Below are 20,775 nucleotides of genomic sequence, written 5' to 3' on the forward strand. Positions count from 1 at the left end.
GTGCATTGAAAGTGCATTGGAAGTGCAATGGAAATGCATTGGAAATGCATTGGAAGTGCATTGAAAGTGCAATGAGAGTGCATTAAAAGTGCATTGGAAGTGCATTGTAAGTGCAATGAGAGTGCATTGAAAGTGCATTGGAAGTGCAATGAGAGTGCATTGAAAGTGCATTGAAAGTGCATTGAAGGTGCATTGGAAGTGCAATGAAAGTGCATTAGAAGTGCAATGGAATTGCAATGAGAGTGCATTGAAAGTGCATTGGAAGTGCAATGAGAGTGCATTGGAAGTGCATTGGAAGTGCATTGGAAGTTCATTGGAAGTGCATTGGAAGTGCATTGGAAGTGCATTGGAAATGCATTGAAAGTGCATTTAAAGTGGATTGAATGTGCATTGAAGGGCATTAAAGGTGCATTTAGGGTGCATTTAGAGTTAATTACAGGTCATAGACGGTGCTAGAGGGAGGGCTGCGGGGCGTCAACCCCCTCACTCTTTTGCGCAAACGTATCTAAATACATTCGCCAGTGGCTTGATCTTCCCATAAGTGCTACTTTAACTAGTATAGTTCTTTCTGAAAATCAATTTGGTCTCGATCTTCAATGCCAAACTGTTTCACGCAATACCCTCCGAACTTCTCCTAACACAAACATTCAAGATTTATGGAAAAACACCAGTAGTGGGATGAATCTGCAATACGACATTTACCGTAACACCAAAGATGTACTGAAAGCAGTAAAAGCAGACAGTAGAGAGTGCTTGGCACACCAATTACTATCCCAGGGTGCTATTATTTCATTTCTGTTGGACCACTCTCTTAAAAAGCTCAATGGTGTTTGGTCTGTTGTGCAGAGCAACCTATCCACGAACATGTTCAACTTTACCATCAAATACCTGAACAATACTTTCCCTACGCGCAAAAATCTAAGCCTTTGGAACCTAAGCCAATCATCTGATTGCCAATTCTGCCTTCTTCCCGAAACTTTACTCCATGTCGTTGCAGGCTGCAAAGTTTATCTCGAACAAGGTCGTTATACCTGGCGTCATAATTCTGCTCTAAATGTTCTTGCAACCTCCTTGAAAGCAATAGAGGGATCCTCTCTTTTTGCCGATATACCTTGCTTCTCCTCACCATCCATCATTACAGGAGACAATCTGCCCCCAGATCTACTTCTGCATACAAAGGAAAACATTCTTTATGTTTTGGAACTAACGATAGGATTTGAAACTAACCTTAACTGCAATAAAGAAAGGAAACGTTTAAAATATTCTCGCCTTGTCTCAGATCTAAGACCAAGATTCAAATCTGTCGTATTTGTAAATCTCTCCATCAGCTCTCTTGGCTGGCATCTTCAGCGACTCATGCGGCTCATTCCTTGAAATGTGTGACTCTCTTTCCATTGATGATCAACACAAACGATATCTCATTTCTAAGCTTTCTATGATATCCATTCGTACCACCTATTACATTTTTTGCTGTAGGAACAAAACATGGACTAACCCAGAGCTACTCCCCTTTTAACGTTTTTTTTGTTTTTTTCTCTTTACTACGATTGTAATAGTCTGATTTTGTAAAAACAGGCTAGCCAATTACAAATTACCTTGTAATAGTGAGATTTGTAATTGTAGTTTTAACTGGAATTCAAAATGAAAAGTTTCCATTATTATTATTATTATTATCCATTTTTGCAATAACAAGAACGAGGAAGTACACCTGACCGAGGCTTGTCTTGTGACACATTTCTGACAGCTTCCAAAACTTTCATGAATGGAAGAAAATTGAAAATATAATACTGTTACTGAGAGAAGGATTAGCAAATTTTGTCGCTTCGGCTTGGTCCCTGTTATGCTTGTGTTGTGTATGTGACTGACAAAGAACTTTGACATAGTGGTTTTACCGTTCGTTTCACGATCAGGTGGGCTAGGCCCTCACCATACATTGAACAACATGTCAGTAAGAGAGAGGGCTCGCAGATCGCTACAAAAATAGGAATGTAGAAGTTAAGAATTGGCAGATGCAGTTGACGCTTTAAAATGGAAGACCGTGCAGATGCAGCTGAGCTAGTGAAATGTTTGGAATCGGGAGACTTAGAAGTGGTTGCGAAATTTACTCAGGTTATCCATGAAAACCTATATGCTGCGAAGGATTCCACTCTGTTGAATTCACTTGTTGATTGTTATGTTGGTTCGAAGTCAGAAAATCTTCTGTCTATTATTGTTGGAATAAATGAATCGCACTGTCAAGTAAGTGATATTTTGCTTGCATTGCCCATAGGCCGAGCCATGGACGAAACTATTAAGCGTAGTATTTCGTAATTGTTAATTTTTGCTATTCTTTGGTTCTATTTTTCGTTTTGCTGTTTGAAATAAATGTTGAGCTATGTAGATTATTACAGAAATGAAAAATTGGCCAAAACAATGTTCTTGATATTGTTTGCTAAAGTTCATATTTAAGTGCCAATAAATGTAGTATTTCTTCAGGGTTTTCATTCATTATTTTGCCCTACATATATTTTTTGACATGTAAAATGTGTTTTCTTGGAACACCATTCATGATGCGATTGTTCGTTCCAGTATCTTTTTGAAAAGATGAATGACCTGCTAAGGCGTGGAATGCAAACAGAGATAAGTCTACTCTTCGCTGCCATAATCAGAAAACAGGTATTGAATTTTCATGGTTTTGTTTGTATATTGATTTTAAATATTGTTGGTTTCTAGTTTCAACCTTTTAGCAACCTTCAAAGCCCACAGCACTTTATTGGAGTGTTGTAAATAGTTCTAAGGCAAACTGTATTGTTTGTTTATTGCAGTCTAGAATTAAACTGAATAGTATGACTCCTTTACTTCCTGTGGTGAATTGCCAGTTTGAAGTGAGACATCTTCTATATCTGAATGGAAAATATTTGTACCTTTATATACTTTGAGATTCTTTGTTGTAACCAAATCTTCTCTTTTCTCTTTTTTTCCATCAAATTTCTTTTTCTGCTGCAGCCATCCTGGCTCTATAAAGTTGTTGGTTGTCAATTTTTCACCAATTATCTCAAAACATTACGGGTGAGTTTATCTTTGTCAATTTTGTGTTTACTATAGTAGCTTTCCATGCTTGTTACCAGTGTGAATGTAAAAGTTTGCAAGCAGGCCTTCCTGGGAATAAATTAGTACAAGTGTGGCATTTTGCACTCTTAGACTGTTACAGGAGTGTGATGGAGTGCTATCAGTGTTTTGTCTCATTTCTACAAAAGTTTAGTTACATAGTAAATGGAACCATAAAAAAGGTGAGCTTGTTGATATTGCCGTGGATCTAAGTCTAAATCAATGCAGAAGATATTTTAGACACAGTTTCAGGCAACCCCTCTTGCTGCCAACTGCGGTGACAGCCTTCATGAAACCCCTGAAAAATCATAATATTATTTGGCCCTCACTTTCAACTGTGTTTCATCAAAAAAGATATGAAAAAAATTTGAATTTGAGGCAGTTTCAAACAGCTTGTATTCTTGAAACAGAACAATTTTATGGTAGATCTCCCTCTCTTTTAATCCAGAGTGATTGTTCTGTTCTCAAGTTCTGTGCCTTGAACATTTCATTCCTTTAACACATCCTATTTTTTGCAAATTATTTTTATTTTTTTCAAGTTACAAAGGCTTTGGAAATGAAATATTTTAATGGCTTGCTTTTTTGTTTCCATATGAAAACAATACAACATTAAATCATTTGTGCCACATGAAAAGAAATACGGCACATCTCCATGGGACTAATATACAATACTACATAACCCCTTATGGGGAGGGTTGTTTAGCATGGCATGGTGCACTGCTCATATTTTACCCAGCTGGCAACTGGAACTGGACACTGAAATTACTGGCCTAAAACCTATGACATGCAAAGCAAACTTTCCAGCATGGGCTATTGGGAAATGCTTTGACTGAAATAGCTACAGCTTCTTAGCATGATGGGTGTCTGATGATCTTGTGACAATATTTTGCTAACAACTTGCACCAAACCTTTGTTACATATTCATTATTGCAGTATAGCCTTATGTTATCTTTGCCCCATTTCAGGAATATGAAGAGCTCCTTTGTGACCCCTTTACTTCTCTTTACTAAAGACCCAAAATTTTGTGTCTAGATCAAAAGGAATATGTCACCAAGTCTTGTCTTGTTCATAGTTTATTTGAAAATAGACAGTACAGTGACCCAGTACAGTGGACCAGACTGGTGAAACACAAAGAACACATAACAATTGCTTGTTTTTAGCACCTTATTAGTTTCCCTCAGTGGGGCAGTGTGTACCAATATGTGTTTCTGTATGTTTTTCAATGCCTTTCCAGGTAGGCCTGGCAAGGAAATTTTGTCTTGGAAGAAATAAATATATATTAAAGAATTCATAAGCAACCATGTTCTTGCCTATTTTTAATTCTTAAGTTTATCTAATTTTGACAGTTTTTGTCATGTTTTTATTACAGGGTGATCAGGATGTTGTTTTCCTTATGAGTGGAGCAGTGATCATTAGCATGTTGTTACCCTGTGTTCCTTCACTTGTTGCACAATATCTAGGTGATATTTTGGATATATTTGTCAAAATGGCATCATTTTTAGTCCACAAGCCAGGTAAATAGCTTTGTACAAATACCTACTTAAGTGATTTGATTACTTTTGCAAGGCTTTACCTTTTCTTTAGAATGAAATTTGTTTTTTATTAAATTTGAATTATGGCTGAAAAGTGCTCACATATATCCAAAGTAAAAATTGACATGTGCAGCCACTTGAGAATAGGCGCTTGACATATGCAAACCGTCCTTGTAATATAATAATAGGCCATCTGCGTCATTTTGCATGTCTTGATTAGTTTGCATTTGTAGTGGCGTGCAATACAAACAACTTTTTATCTTCCATTTTTCATCCCAGTTATCAAGAAATATAAGGTGCTCCTTTAAAGGCAACCTTTTTTCCATAAGCTGGACAGAAGCCAAGGACATTTACAGCCAAACTGTTCTTCTTCTATTTTGAAGAAGTTAAATTGAGTTAGTTAATAAATTTCCAGAAAGTAATCATAGAACTGTTTTGCAATCATTTGAAGATATCTGAATTGAAAAATTTGCATATGCATTGTTTTGCATACCTTCAACAATTTGGGTATGTGTGAAGGTGTGCATGTGCAATGGTATGCCTCATATTACAAAGAAGGGATATTGTCAGACATTTCAGACAATGTGCAAAATGCTAAGTGCAGTGTACCAATTATTTTGCAGAGATTGGGGGAAGCAGGAAATGCTAGGAAAATGTTTGGGCCATGCTTTGAACATCAGTTTTGGGAAGCCATGTTTGCTAACTTTGCTAACATAAGTTTGCCAGGGCCGCCGAGAGGCCCTGGGGCAAAGTCTCAGTTGGGGTCCTAGAGTCGGATACAAAATTTTTTTGAGACCACGCCCTTTATAAAATGGGAAACGCCCATTATTTCCAAACGTTTGCGCACGTTTGCCTTTTCAGTTGCAAATTGATCAATGATATTGTCGTAATCAATTTGTCTTGCTAGTTCGTGCTCGATCGAAAAAGTCACAAGGCTTGATAGTCTGTCTTGAGTCATTGTTGAACGTAAGCGGTTCTTTATTAATGCTAGTTTGCTAAAAGGGGCCCCAACAATATAATATAGCTTTATGCAACAAGTCTAAATGCAAACATAACTCACTTGAACGGGCCATAGATTAAAACAAGATTATATGGGTTACCTAATTTTTTATCAGGGCTCCCTTCCCCCAGTAAGTACGATTTTGCGAAACTCAGGAAAACTCAGCTTAAAAGATGAATTTGTAAAATATGTGATCTAAGGTTTAATCAGCTTTTCTCGGGGCCCCGGACTCATAAATAAAGCTGAATGAAAGGCCTTAAATTCAAACAAGACTCAGTGTACGGACCCAATGAAATTACTGCCATCATTTTCGATATTAACAAATATATCTTTAAATGCATTTTCAGTTTCTCAAAAGAAGACATTTTCATTTTCAGAATAATTTGGGGGCCCCTTTCAGGCCGAGGCCCTGGGGCAAATTGCCTCCCCTGCCCCCCTCTCTGCGTCACTGAAGTTTGCTAACTAATTTTAATGTAGTATTTGAAGGACCATTTCCACTGGCTCCCCTTTGGCACAGCCTTTTAGCTACTTTCTTTTGATATCTGTTTTATCATGTTTCAGCTGCCTTGCCTGACATCCTTATTTTGCATCTACAAATTGGTGTCTATATTCTGTTTCATCGACTGTATGCTATGTACCCAAACAATTTTTTATCATATATGCGTTCATACTATGGCTCAAAAGGCAATGATCCCGTCTTTCGTCAAGTTATTCAGGTATGATTTCATAAAGTTTATGAAATATGATTGAAATATGTGTTCATGAATGTATTTGTCTATGAAATTGTATCTGAAATGTGTATGAAATGAAAATCATGTATTAAAAGTAAACTGTAAAAACCAGGCACTTGACAGTTCTCAGACATGTTGCCCATGTTGCCTGTCTACCCAAGGGTCGGTAAACAGGCTAGTTCATGCAGGTAAACAGGTTTTTTGCATTAGATTCTACCATAAGTAATTCTAGCATTATGATTTTCTAAGATTTAGTTTTCCCTCAAAAGTTATGCATTGCTAAAATCGGATCAGTTAAATTTTTATAGAATTTTTTTAAAAATTTGGCAGGCAGGTGTTTTTTGATGAAGTGTTTTTTCAAAGTAGAAAAAACTCTTTATGAATTATCATATCTGATAAAGAATAGATATAACAGACATTTCATACCTTTAAATCAAACAAAGATTCCCTCCTTCTGATTGCCATATAAAATATTAACCAGATTTGTTTCCTTCTTGGCATTAATATGACAAGTTGTTATGGTATGCTTGGGGTAAACCTGCAACAAAAGACTGAATGTGTCAATTTTTCTAAACATTCTTATTGGCCCTCAGATTATTATCAAAAGTGTTAACAGAACAATGAAACTTCTTCAATCTCCATAAAGTTTCTCTTTAACCAGTAATATTGCCTGGTCTTTCAATCATGTTGTTGAGGATTGCTAGTTTGTTCTCCTGTGCTGATTTAACAATTATTCTACTGGATTTATTTCAAATAACTTGCTAACTGATTTGCCTTGGTGTTTTACAATTGAAAAGGATTGTAAAAAGACAAAATTAGCTTTTTAGCACATTGACCAGATTTGACAAAAAATTTCCACTTATTCTTTTGTTTTTGTTCACAGCCTATGTCTCAGTTTGTTAAACTCCACACTGGTCTGATATTAGACACATCAAAATCAGAAACAGAGAAGACAAAGTAAGTTTTTTCATGTTCTATAAAGTAGGCTATTTGGTTTTTGGATTTGAGTACTATCCAGCATTGGCTTATTTTATATTATGATTCAGTGAATTGTATACCATATCTGTAGCAAGAGGTATTTGAGGCAGATCACCCTAATTTGAGCAGAGCGCTTTCCATATTGATGATAAAATTCCCTGTTTCTCAATGAAAATTATATCAAAAATTGACATGAGCAGATCTTTTTAGTGAAGAGAAGAGTCACACAGAAAATACTCGTTAGAGGTCTAATTCAACAGTCTGGCTATTTGAAGGTTCTAGCCTGACAGTATATCTTTTTCCTTCAGATGGAAAACAAGCCAACCGCACGACATATTTGCGGAGTGTCAGAAGATTTCTTTAGATCCTCTGGATGCTGTTAAAGAAGCTACATACACTGTACTGTCGGAGACGAGTTTTGGGATCCAAGGTCTTGCTGCTAGAAAGGAAGTAGTTGTAAGCACGGCTGTTACAAGTGTTGCTAATGATAATTTGTCTTCAGTAAACAGTGAATGCAAGATATCAGCTACTGAACCTTTACACCATGATGACAATGGTAAACCTCTTCATACTCATGATTCTACGTCATACCTTTCAAAACAAGAGCTCTCTTTATTTTGGAGCCCTTCTTATTCGTGTGGTTTGAGCACTCCACCCTCCTCGCGTACTCTTTCGCCAGCAAACAGCGCTCAAGATATTACTTCTCTGAATGAATTTTGTCAGCGGCCAATGACGCCCTCTGCAGACGTTGAAAGAGAGGGGGCCAATGAGCCACAGGAAAACCGTACATCGCCTGCAGATACTGCTCGTAGAAGGTCTGGGGGTGAATTGAAAAAATCTCACCAAAAGAGCCACAAATCTCCAAAACTTAGTGTTAAATCGAAAAGTGAGGAAAGTATGGAGAATAGAGGTAGTAAAAAAAGCCGTGAAGACAATAAAGTTGAACTGAGTCCTGAGTTGATGAAATATAATGTTGATCGATCGAGGACGTCGCCCAGTAAAAAGAAACTTGATCAGATACAAGGTCATCTTGGAAACATAAAGACGAAATTAAGCCCAAAACTTTCTCGATCGGATAAAATGGTAACCAAGCAAACGCAGTCTGCTCCATCGACACCAGGATTGGCACAGAAAGACAGCTTTACTTTCCAACCAGTACAGGATCATGTATATTTACAAAACGAAACGCTCACCCCAGATTACCACAATAGAAGCCTACCCCAATCTGGAACCGCATTCACTCCTTATCAGAGTGACAAGAGACCAATGCCTGGCTCCCACAACGTGTCACGGTCGGAATCCCCTGTTAATAAGTCCAATGCAAGCATTTCGCTATTGCGGGTTGTAAAGGAGATGCACCAGGAGGCTTTGTCAAAATTTCACGTCCCAGCTTCACAAGAACATGACGTAATCGAGCATTTTGAGAAGTTAAAAGTGAAGAGCCCACTGGAGCTTCTCGATGAGTTCATAGAATGTGGTTCTAGTTTGCACTCTCACCAACTGAGTAGGTGAGTATTTACCTTCTCAAATGTGCACGAAAAATATCGCTTGGTATTGGTTTCTTTTGAAGTTTTTGGTATTGCAAACTGTGAAGGTGGCACAAAGAATCGCAAACATAACACAGTGAAGTACTTTTCGCCCTACACTCTTCAGTCAGGGTATAAACGTTGAGAAAGTAAAAATAGAATTTAAAATGTATTGAGAGTATCCAACGTTTTACTCTAAAGAGTTTCGGACAAACGGTACTTCAGTATGCTGTGCTTCCGCATTTTCACGCCATTTCAAATTGTAGCCCTAAATACCCTGTATTGATATTTGTATACGTCTGAAGTGTTTTTAGATCTGTCCTGTTCCTAATATAGAAAATTACCTTTATGAGATTGTTCCGATAAATTTTTTCTTTGGTTGCAGGCTTGTAGGAACGCATTTTTATGCAAACCTTTAATTTTGATGAGGCTAAATTGCTTTTAGAATCCCCATAACGAGTCAGATTGACACCGATTGGACCTATTTTGGCGGTATGTAATTTTGTTTCGATGAAACTTTACGAGTTTCTTCGATAAAAAACTACTTCCTTTCTTTTTAAGACATGTTTCGAGATCTGTCTTTTGCAAAACTGTTGTACTGCTTGAACTACTGTGATTTTGGTATAGCAATGATTTCTACGTGACTCAGTCGCGGCTAAGGATCGAAAGAACAAAAGAAACTTTAAAAATGTGGCAGTTAGTTGCAGTTACCAAGCATAGGCCTTTTACTTTTAGAAAATCTTTCTTTTCGCTTTGTCTTTGAATACAATTTGTAAGTTAGCGACGATCTTTGAATGACTGAAACTTGGTTTTGACCATAGTAAAAACTTTCTTCAAAGCTTGTTGATTATTTGATATTTTGGTACATGATATGTAATGATATGCCTTTTAACAAGTTACTATTTCTAACGTTTGTCTACTGCTCAAGCGGATAGTATTTTATCATGACTATTTACAAATATATGATTACTAAATGGAAGGCTTGTTCAGAAGTCATCAGATTTTAAGTTTTATCAAATTGAGAAACATACTGAAGCTTCCCTAGATACCAAATTCTTTATCGTCTGTTATTATTTGAAGGTACGACTCCTGCAGATGAGCTGTCAATACTCAAGACACAGTTAAATTTGTTTGAAGTGCAGTTGCAGTATCAAAGATATAAATGCGACCAGCATGTTTTGCGGAACCGCCGACTTGTTGGGAAGGTACACAAGGCTCAAGCAATAGAAGATGAAATTGACACTCTGGTTTGTAGCAATTGATACTTTATGTTAGTAACACGAATCATTATCGTAATCGCTTCCTGATTCAGAGTGACTCAGTCATTTAGTATCAGTCTTTGTAGACTTATGAGAGTCAATTAGTAACAGTATGTAGACTGATACGAATCAAAGATTCATTCGATTTGTTCTGTCTACTGAAGGAGTCAATTGCGACAGTCTTCTCGGCCAATAAGTGCTAGGATACTCAAAAAACATTAATTTGCAAATTTGAATCCTCGTGCAGACAGAAACATGATTTATGTTACCCAATTTCGAGTAAGTCATTTGGCTTGGAATGGTCTTTCTCTTTTGTATCGGAAGTTTTTGTGATATGTTTGCTTTAATCTTCACAAGTCATTTTCTCTCTCCTTATTTGGCCTTTGTTAATCCATCCACGTAATGGAAAACAAAACTTCAACAAGCAATTTTGATTGCGCACAAAAAGCGCTTTGAATCAACCGCGTTTTGGACTTTAATTGATTGACAGAATTTGTTCGCTTCCAATTTCAGGGTATGGAAGGCTATATTGGTAAGGATAAAGTATCCTTTACAATGAAGTATAAACCATTCCAATGCTCATTATAGGTCTGCAGTTATTTAATCAAGATCTCAGGTTTTGGTTGGATAAAAGTCAATCAGGGCCATATATCTTGCATTGGTTTTTCTCGATCTGCATCTGACCGTAAAACAAGTCATCTTTTCGTCAGTATCCACTTGTCCAGCTCTTAGGAGTGTTTGGCGAGAAAAATTTTTAGTTACCGAGCTCAAGATGTTTTTATAGGTATAGAAGGTATAAACTAAAAAACTAATGTGTCAATTCTTCTTCTTCTTCTTCTTACTGGCTCTTTCGTCTTAATTCAAGACATTAGCCTTGCCACTGTTTTCTTCCATTCCTTTCGCTCATAATCGTTCTCAGTTAGTTCATCCACTGTTTTATTTATTGGTTTCAGGTCTTTATTCATTTGTCTGATCCATGTCTGTTTTGGTCTTCCCCGATTACCCTTCACTTTTTTCAAATGTTCTCTGAAAGCTAATTTTGCTGGTGTTCTTTCTGGCAACCTTAACATGTGCCCAAGCAAGTTTAATCGCCGTTTCTTTATTTCGGTTGTGATGGTTGTCTGATGTGATCTTTTATATATTTCTTCATTTCTTATTTTATCCATTAATTTGATGTTTAGCATCCAAAGTAGCAGTTTTCTTTGAAAGATATCGAGACTTTCTTCCAATTTCTTGGTTAAGGTCCAGATCTCGCAATTGTAAAGCAGCATTGGATATATAAATGTATTAAGCGTTCTTATTTTTAGTTTTATGGATTATTTATGGATTTTTAGTTTTAGTTTTATTAGTTTAATGTGTCAATAAAAATGTAAAATCTAAAATGGAAAAATGAGAAAAAGGGAGATAAGGAGTAGTCACTACCACCTGGTTACAGCATCAAACCCAGATGGGGGGTGGTGTGTGTGCCCCTTGTATGTTTTGAGCAAGTAGCTTGAAAAAGGCAGAAAATGATAAAAAAGCAACTCATCAGCCGGAAACCCACAAGGGACATTTCGAGGCTTTAATTCGGTATGTTCGTTTGAACTTCAGAAATAAATTAAGAGAAATATTGCTTGGATTATCCAATTGTTTATGTCATCGCCATCCAGGAATGATTTTCTTTCTGTGTAATTTACTATTTTATTGCATCTAGAGAAATCAAATTTCACTTTTGGAGTCAGAGCTGAGAGAAGTTAAAGTTGCTTTGAAACATAAGGATGAGCTCGTGAGGTATGATATTTACTTGTTCTCTTCATCTGATTATTTGTGTGTTTCGATGTTTTCTTTTATAATTTCCTCCGTGATTAGAAATTTGAATCACGTTGTGTTTGTACCGCGTTATTTCATAATGCAGTTAAAGTACTGTTCTTTCATTCAAGGAAGACTGTACTTCGGTATATAATATATATTTATTATATATGTTATTCTGTTCATATATATATGGTTTAAATGGTTATGACGAAGGCTTAAAGCCGAAACAGAAGAAACAACTGCCTTGGGTAGGTTGAAATCTCCAGGATTAGCTTGAGCCTTGGAATAAGTGTTGGCTTTTGAAGAAGCAAACTGGAGTTCAATTCTGACCATTAAAATTAGCCCATTTCATGCATAAAAAGCACTTTAAACCCTTTGTTTTCACTAGCTGTTATAGAAATTCTGAATCTGTGACCATTTATAATTAGAGTTGTTGCAACCTTTGACGATTCATAGAGATTGTGTTACCCAAGGTCAGCAGACTGTGAAAAAATTTAGCATCAACAACCCTACCTTTTTGATACCACGAGTTTAACTTAACTGATTCTTATTGTCAGTCAATATTCCATATAGCACCGTGATTGTCGTTATATGATTACTGCACTGCCACCTCAGGATGTTGGTCAGTTGTACCTTTATGAATTTTTAGCGGATTGATATATAGAGCGAAAAGAATGTCATTTGATTTGCCTCCTCAGTTATTTTGTTTGAAACTGTAAATAAATTTTGTGTGGCCTGCATACCCAAAAATCAAGAGAACCGAAAATGGCTTTCATTACTCTGCAAACAAAAACTGGAATAAAATTCCAATAGAAATAAAAAAGATATCATCACTCCCCCTATTTAAAAGTGACAGAAAGAACTTCTACAGGGTAACCTCAACTCATTATGAACCCATAATGGCAGCACCCTTTAAAATCAGTATCTTTTCTTGTAAATAATTACTTTCCGGAATACATTTTATTTTGTTTTGTCATTAGGAATGAAGTCTTGTAATATCATATTGATCCACTTTCATTTCAGGCGACATCAAGATACCCATCAGGTATCGGAGAAGAGAATTTCAGGAACTTTACAGTGAGTTTTTAAAATCCTTTGACAATGTCTTTGTTTTTCCCGCCATTGTCATTTTCTTTGTGATGTAAACTCTATCTGCTTTATAAAATCTTCTGCAAACCAGATTTAGCTTCGTTTGTTGACAGTCTTACTTTTTAGAAAACATGCTCTTTTTGTTTTTTCTGCAATATCTTGATGGGAGTTTGATTAATATTATTTCTTTCTTTCTGTTTATCTTAATATCTTTATTGAATGTTATTTCAACAAGCCTTGTCATTTTATTGGTTTTAGGGTTGAAAAGAAGATCTATTTCTTTTTTTGTAGAGAATTTCAAGCAGAAAATGAAATGCTAAGATGCAAATTAGATGAGCTTGTGGACGAATTAGCCTCAAAGGAGTGCCAACTCACGAGTACTGCTTCGGTCTGTGTTTATGCGATTTATTTGATAATGACCCTATGGTACAAGGGTTTCTTTGATATGTCAAGGGCAGAATCGTTTATTGTGGTCTGTAACCTAAGCACGTTGTCACTACCTATTGAAAATGTATGAACGTTTATTCTGCAGGTGTCGTTATTTCGAGTTATGGAACTTATTCTACTGAATTCTGTACCCATTATTTATTTGAAATTTTCTCCCAAAAATAAGATACTGCTTGTTTTCAGGAACCATCCTTTTTTGTTGGTATAAAGTAGTTTTTATATCGTGTAAGCGTCTTCATGAAAATATACTAATCCTCAATGTATAGAAAGAGTGTATCTAAAGAATCTTCCCTCTTTGATGAAATATGCGCTCTTTGAACTGACTTTATTTCTTGTTAATACTCAGGAACTCAAATCGGTCCAACACGAGTTGTTTGAAACCAAGTCAGAACTTGATCACATAAGACCGAAACTAGAAATTAACAACGCAGTGCAGGCCAAGGTATGTTTCACGCCGTAATAAAAACTAAACTAATATCGTTCTCAACTAAGATTTCACGTCAATTAAAGATACCACGTTTTATGAATGTAGAGAAGCGTTGACATCGCAAAAATTTTTTCGATGCATTCTAATGACGCTTTAAATACAGAGAGGGTTCGTAGTTGCTTTAGACGAAATCTCAATCACTTTCCAAAGCCAGATTTAAAGACTAGCCTTTTGTGCTGGAAAATGTCGAAATAGCTTGAAAAAATGAAAACTAAATCGTCTTACATGAGTGCGCTTTGTAGACAATCCTCATAGTGTGAAATATTGAACACTGGATTGAAGGTAAACTGAAAAATTTATACAAGTGCTGGTTGAAAATGACATGCGAGGAAGTACGGCAAGGAGATGTTAAAAATAATCTATTATACTGTTTATCTTTTTAAAATGTTTAATTCTGTGTTATGTTCTGATTTTTCAGGCAGACAACCTTGCAAAATCATTGGTGACATTTCATGATAAATATGACAAAGTCAAAAGACAAGTTCAGCTGTTTGAAAAAAGCCATGTTGGTGGCGAAGAATCCTTTATGGAGCTTGAAGCACTGAAGATTGAAGTCAGAGGTGAATTGTGCTATTTGATGTCTTTGGAAAGACTTTCTCGCCTTATAGTAGACCTAGGCATTTAAAAGTATTTTGGAAGTTAGAAGGTTACTGTTCCTGTTGACTGGGCTGTTTTTATATTGCTCAGCGGAAGGGCTTGTATATGATTCTATTGTGTCGAACGTTGGTTAGAACATTCCACTTATATCCGTCATGCTATACACACCAAAGTTTTGAAAGCAAATATAAATGCAATACATTACATAGAGTAACTTTTTATCTCCAGTTTATATCAAATAACTATATTTTAGGCTTCTGAAATTTAGAGTAGGCCAGCTAGAATAGCATAGACCAGTCCCGTATACACACACTTCTTGATCTCTTGCAGATCAGAGTTTTAGAGATTAGAGATTCCCATTAGAGATTAGAGTAACCCTTTTCAAGAGCACTTCATTGCGAAAATACCCTTATATAATCTTGACGAATTTGAAATTTCAGAACAGAAAATTGAACGTGAGCATCTTCTCTCATCCCTTGATGCTGCAAAAGTGCGCATTGCCGACCTCGAGGCACTACTTGCTAAAAAGGTATGACCTTGTCGATCATAATTGTTTTCAAACATAAATGCTTGTTAGCTGAGGCATTTTGCCTTATTTTATGATTTTCTAACGTGCTATTTTGAGTATGATTCATTGAGATGTGCCATTTCTGTTCACAGGAATCATTGATCAGGGAACAAAAAACAAAGACGGAAGAAATTTACCAAAAACACGAAGAAGAGAAAAAGGTTTGTTTTTTTATTGATTTGGAGTTTGCTTCAATTTTTCAATCGCCACACAGAAACATCTGCTAGACGTTCCTCATCCCAATGTGAATTATGAACGATAACAATCAGACACGGATAAGCTTATCTTTTAATGTGACTTTTGCTTTGTTTGCTTATTTTCCAGACTGTCATTTTCAGTGAGCGAAAATGAAGTACTTAAGTGTCGGTGGTTCTTAAAATCTTAGAGTTGCCGGTAACTTGGCAGCTAGATATCCTTCTGTTTAAAGGCAATCGACAGATATAAAAGTCGCCTAAGCCATCTGTCAACGATTGATAAACACTCACCGATTGATAAATTTTTGATTGAAAAATGGCTTGAGCCCCTTTAGTATCTGTTGATTGCCTTTTAGTAAAAATTCAACAATGACATAGAGAAATACCACCTAGTAGGCCGTGTAAGTGGCCTAACCTCATCTATTAGGTTTTTTTTTTATTAATAATCTTAATTTCCTTGTAGGTTTTAGATGAAAGATACAAATGTTTGAAGAAGGCTATCCAAAGTATGGAATCATATATTCTCTATCTGTTTGCTAAATTAGAAGAAAATGGTCGAGGTGTTCGTGGTCATGGCTACGGAGGAGGGCACAGGCGCAGTGAAAGGCATGAGCGATATGGCCATGATGATAATAATTCTCACAGAAACCATCAAGGGGAACGACGAACTGAAATCGATGTGCATACGAAATTGTCTCAGAAGGACAATGGAGAACAGAAACGACGGTGTGATGACGAACCAGTGGCAGGCAGCAAGGCAAAAGGAGAGGCTGAACATGACAAACAAAGCCTGAACAGTGGTGAATCTCGGTCGATTTTGCTGTTAAATGATGGTAGCGAGTCGAGAACCGATAATGATAGTATCTCTTCTGAACTTAAAAACGATAAGAAATTAGATCAGGAGCATACACATTCACTTCATCTTGATAATGAGAGACATGTTGATGATAGTGGTATTGAGCGCAGTGGAGCTGTGTAGATTGTCGACTTCTCTAGTTACAATTTGTTTTCATCTTAATTGTTGATAACCTATTTTTCTGCGTAAAATTGTTAGGCTGTTTATGAAATATTTATATTAAAATACATCCATATTTTAAAGAAATTGTTAGAGTTCTTGTTCATCCACACGACCGATTTGCTTGTATATTTTATGAATGGCTACCGTTGATGCAATTGTGACAGACTTTTAACCATTCAAAAAGTAACTAAATTATTTTAAGTATTAAAAATCACAATACCAAGCAACGAATTCAATTTTTTGTTTCGTTAAAACAGAGATCATATGAATCATATGATTGCATATGAGTTTTGATTTATTCTTCTCTTATTCATGTCATTTATTTATATTTATACTTTTGCCAATCTCTTGCGACATTGAACAATAGAATTAATCAGTAATTAATTTTACGATCATTTTTAGGCCAATTTTTTAATAGATTCTTCCTAAAAAGCCTAGTCTATTTAGGTCTTGAACACGAATGCGTGAAATCGGCTCTGATATGGCTTATTAAATCTTAATGCTCAATGTTACCATAAGAACCTTTACTCGGATCTTAGTTCAAAGCCTGCAGTCTTAAGTTTACCGGTACCCTAATCTTAAGTGGTTTTTCGTGTATTGAGATGTTTTGCTCCCACACTTATCGTGTATATCAGGCTATGTTTAAAGAAACCGGCGTTGATTGTCCAATCTCAGGACCTGTAGTTGATTGATAACCTTTAAATGATCTAAGAAATGCAAATCAGTCAGAGGAATGTCTACTGAACTTGACCCCATTTGTACTACATGAGACGTCTTTAATTCCAAAGTTTCTTTTAGTTTTTAAATGTTTTCAGCATCATGAGGCTATCTGATGAAAACAGGCTACCAAAGATAATCGATTTGCGTTTTTGGTGCGCTGTGTTTTGTCAGACAAAAAAATTTTCTGCATTAAGCACAATTTTTTTACAGATTCTGTTTGTTTTAAGAAAACCTACATATAAAATGCTGCCATCTCTTGAAGATGGTCTTCAAAACGATTATCGAAAGTTAAACGAAAGAGTTTAGACTAGGAAAACAATGTTTTTGTATCTAACTCCATAAGAGAAGAGAAACACTTCGGAGGAACCCGTCAAAATTCTAAAAATTTTTTATAGGCTGTTGAAGTTTAGCTAAAGCTGCTATTTTCAACATGGTATTTTTCTTAAGATCTTATTCGTTTCAGAATTTTGTGCTTTGGTGTTACAGAAGCTGGTTTCCCAATGCACCATTGGTGCGGGAGGATATAAAGTCTAAGATGAGGTGCTGCTCTTTAATCAGTGCTCGTCACAACTGCGTAACTTACAAGCTGTTTGCCTTTTGATTCATAGAATAAGTTATTGAAATAAATTACTGACATAAATAGAGATAAATAAATACAAGCCACACCAGCAGCAATTCACTCGGACGCTAAAATTTGACATCCAAACATGTTAAATGAACAGGTAATTAAAAATTGATTACCCTTAAGTTATTTCTTTAGCATCAACAGTTCAAGAATCATTTTCAAAATCTACTGTATGCTTCGGTATTCGATGACGACTTTGTGGTTAAAACAGTAACTAGCTTGAAGGATGAAATTAAAACTTTCATTCGATGTTTGAAAATTGCCGTTCACTTATTTTTTCAGACAGGGAAAGAATTTTTTTTGTAGATTATCCATCTATTTTGAAAAACAAGTCCGATCTGGTACCAAAGAATTTAAACTTAATCATGTTTTTGTTACATGGACATTTTTACATAAATGAAAAACTTGTAATATACGATTAATCCATTAAAGTATAATTAATGGCAGAAACTGCCGTAAGTCGTTTGTTTAAAGTCTTCTTTTAATATGAGGATTGTCTGGTACCCCTGGAACACTACATTAGATTTTGACAAATTTCAATATCCTCCTCTCCCAGGAGCGTAGCTAACGGCAAGTATGACACAACAATACTTCATGATTTGGTCAGGAAATCTTCAGTTGGTCAAAATAGTCCTTACTCTGTCGGTAAAATTTTCAATCGGCAGGTGAAATAGTACATAAATTTTTCTACATCTATCTTCGTCGGTAAATTTTACCATTGATGATCCTCCACCATCTAGTCTGGAAAGTCAAGCTACGATACTGTCCCTCCCTACCCTTCAAAAAGTGGTCTTTTAGATTCAGTGATAGAGATTCAGTGTTGTGGAGACAGACTGGCATGTCGATCCTTTGATTGGCATTTTCTCAAAACACCTTTGGAGCTATAGAGCTTGCAAATGACTTTTGAAAGGAATTACACTTGTATTTTTTTAAAGGATCAGTTTGGTTTTGACAGCTGCGTGGCTCGGTATATGATCCTTTTCTGCAATACTCAAATGCCCAAAAAAGGATTAGAGTTTCAATGAAGATGCATAGTGTTGGATCAAAATTTGGTTTACCTGTCCTTAAAATATATATATAGAAATTAGGATACAATTTGCGTGTAACCATTTGATATTGCAAGTAATCTCTTGTGCAGTGTGGCTTTCACCTATCGAATTAACTCCATAGGTGGCCATACTCGCATCTCTCAAAAAATGAACTCTGCAACTAGTAAAAAAATCTTTTATTTTCGAAAATCCTTCACAATTATTGAGATAATGTAGTTAAGTCAGCTGCTTTTCAAAAAAGTACCACGTCATCAACCGTAACTACTTCAAAGATGCACATTACTCGTTTATAGTTCAAAATGACATATTTCTACGAGCGTCAGCAAGAATACTACCACAACGTGAACAGCAACCACTCGTCACATTCGCCGTGCTTCAGTGTGACTCTACAATATAAAAACCATTGCTCGGAATCCAGAGTGCGCCAGTCCGTCCAGTTGCCAATGGTGGCGCTACCGGGGAGACACGTCCGATCAGTTCTCGACAGGATCAATTCTGTGTTTTGTGGAAAAGTGTTTGGGAAGGGGTAGAATTTTGACAAAATATTCTTTGTGTTGTAATTCTAGACATCGAAACTGTCTTCGCGAATCAAAAATAGTATTGGGCGTTCTCTTTGGGTAAAATTGGCGATCCTTGTTCGTAAACGGCCATTTTTAGACAGCAAAATAAGTGTCAAATATAAGAATATTATAAAACCAGCATACATTTTAAATGCGTCACTTCATTTACATGTACAAAGTCATTGTTAGAACTATGATTATATTTCATCTTTTTATCTGTCATGCTGAATTTTGCTATCATATGCATTCATGTTTATGTTATTCTGTTTCGGTATTTACCCGTCAATAGCTGTATTAAGCATACATTACATAAAAAATCATGTACGACGCTTTTGAATAAAAATGAAAATATGAAAATCTGAATCACAGAGAATGCTCGTAGGGTATGCAGAAAAAGACGTTTATGTAAACAGGAGGGTACGTGCCCCCACTTTTCAGAAATAGAGGTAAAGTGACTATTTGTAAGCGGAAGTGTCCCTTTTTCGTATGCAGGTGTCTCTCTACTATTAAAATGTATATCGGGAATTAATGTGCCTGGTCGTGTAACACAGATGATATTGTCTTTTTCATTTGAATATGAAATAAAATGATCTGCTACATTTGGGATTTTTGGACTATTTCCAAACTGCCAAAAATTCAACGGATGGTTAGAGAATTCTATATTTGAGAGTTCATGGATATCTAGAGCCTTTCTACACCTTTCTGCCTCAATTGGAGGCAGATGCCAAATACATATGATACATACCTATAGATGTCATTGGTCACCCTGTCAAAAAACTTTTAGAAGGTAGGTTGGTACAATTTATTACATAAAGTTCCAACGTTAAAGGAATTCAACATATTTAGCTTATGTACTAAGCTTCAATCAACCACTGATGTCCACGTCAGTGTCTCTAGAAAAAGACAAATAATTGGGTAAACTAAGAATAACAGAAGCATGGAGCTGACAGGGTTTATCTCCCATCCCTCACCAAACTCCAGAATATACTCTGTAATCATACACTGTACCCACACTGAAGTATCTGGTTTTCGATTCATTACATAATTGAACACTTTTCAGCCCCCCTCCTTTACATTGTCTGCAGTCCCTTTTGGCTACATTTGATTATATTGAGTAGACATTTGCAACCGATCCCATATCAATTCTGTGATACTTTTTTCTAGCCGTGTCGCTTTAATTAGCCTATATTTTTAATTCACGCAAAGTAGCTACAGTGTTCACTATGTAATTAGAGAAGACCGTGTTACATACTCTCAACCTGCCAATCAGGTGTGTAGTGCTATCATAATAACGACGGGGCTCTTACATAAAACGTTGTTCGAGTAGGTCTAATATTAGACGATGTTCACGTTTCGATATTCATTCAAAAGGCAGACAACCAATTTTTGAGCCTCATAGAACCCTAATCGCATTTAGAAATCCGTCTGGTGGAACAAATATCTTAAAGCTATTGTAGCCGTCAAATTTGAATTTTTTCAGGCGGCTTGCGCTGTAATTGCTTGAGATCCAGCTGCTC

General features: G+C 36.1%; 1 protein-coding gene across 1 annotated transcript; it reads left to right on the plus strand.

Annotated features, from left to right (window-relative positions):
- Positions 1 to 1,703: 1,703 nt before the first annotated feature.
- On the plus strand, positions 1,704 to 17,034 carry LOC135693671 (hamartin). The gene is made up of 17 exons (XM_065212206.2): positions 1,704 to 2,238; positions 2,569 to 2,655; positions 2,986 to 3,048; positions 4,457 to 4,601; positions 6,181 to 6,335; positions 7,234 to 7,307; positions 7,637 to 8,836; positions 9,300 to 9,346; positions 9,935 to 10,101; positions 11,807 to 11,883; positions 12,928 to 12,981; positions 13,285 to 13,381; positions 13,787 to 13,882; positions 14,346 to 14,487; positions 14,965 to 15,053; positions 15,185 to 15,253; positions 15,750 to 17,034. Exons 1-17 carry the CDS (start codon positions 2,029 to 2,031, stop codon positions 16,263 to 16,265), a joined length of 3,288 nt encoding a protein of 1,095 aa, XP_065068278.2. The 5' UTR covers positions 1,704 to 2,028; the 3' UTR covers positions 16,266 to 17,034.
- The last annotated feature ends 3,741 nt before the right edge of the window (positions 17,035 to 20,775 follow it).

This window comes from Rhopilema esculentum, chromosome 11, assembly GCF_057945365.1.
Source record: "Rhopilema esculentum isolate cy_ngs chromosome 11, ASM5794536v1, whole genome shotgun sequence".
Classification (NCBI taxonomy): domain Eukaryota; kingdom Metazoa; phylum Cnidaria; class Scyphozoa; order Rhizostomeae; family Rhizostomatidae; genus Rhopilema; species Rhopilema esculentum.

Bases quoted from the DNA above. Each gene is read 5' to 3' on its own strand.
- LOC135693671 (XM_065212206.2), top strand. From the start codon at position 2,029: ATGGAAGACCGTGCAGATGCAGCTGAGCTAGTGAAATGTTTGGAATCG. The intron at 8,837-9,299 runs GTGAGTATTTAC...AATTGCTTTTAG, and splicing joins CACTCTCACCAACTGAGTAG to AATCCCCATAACGAGTCAGA. The intron at 10,102-11,806 runs GTTTGTAGCAAT...TATTGCATCTAG, and splicing joins AAGATGAAATTGACACTCTG to AGAAATCAAATTTCACTTTT.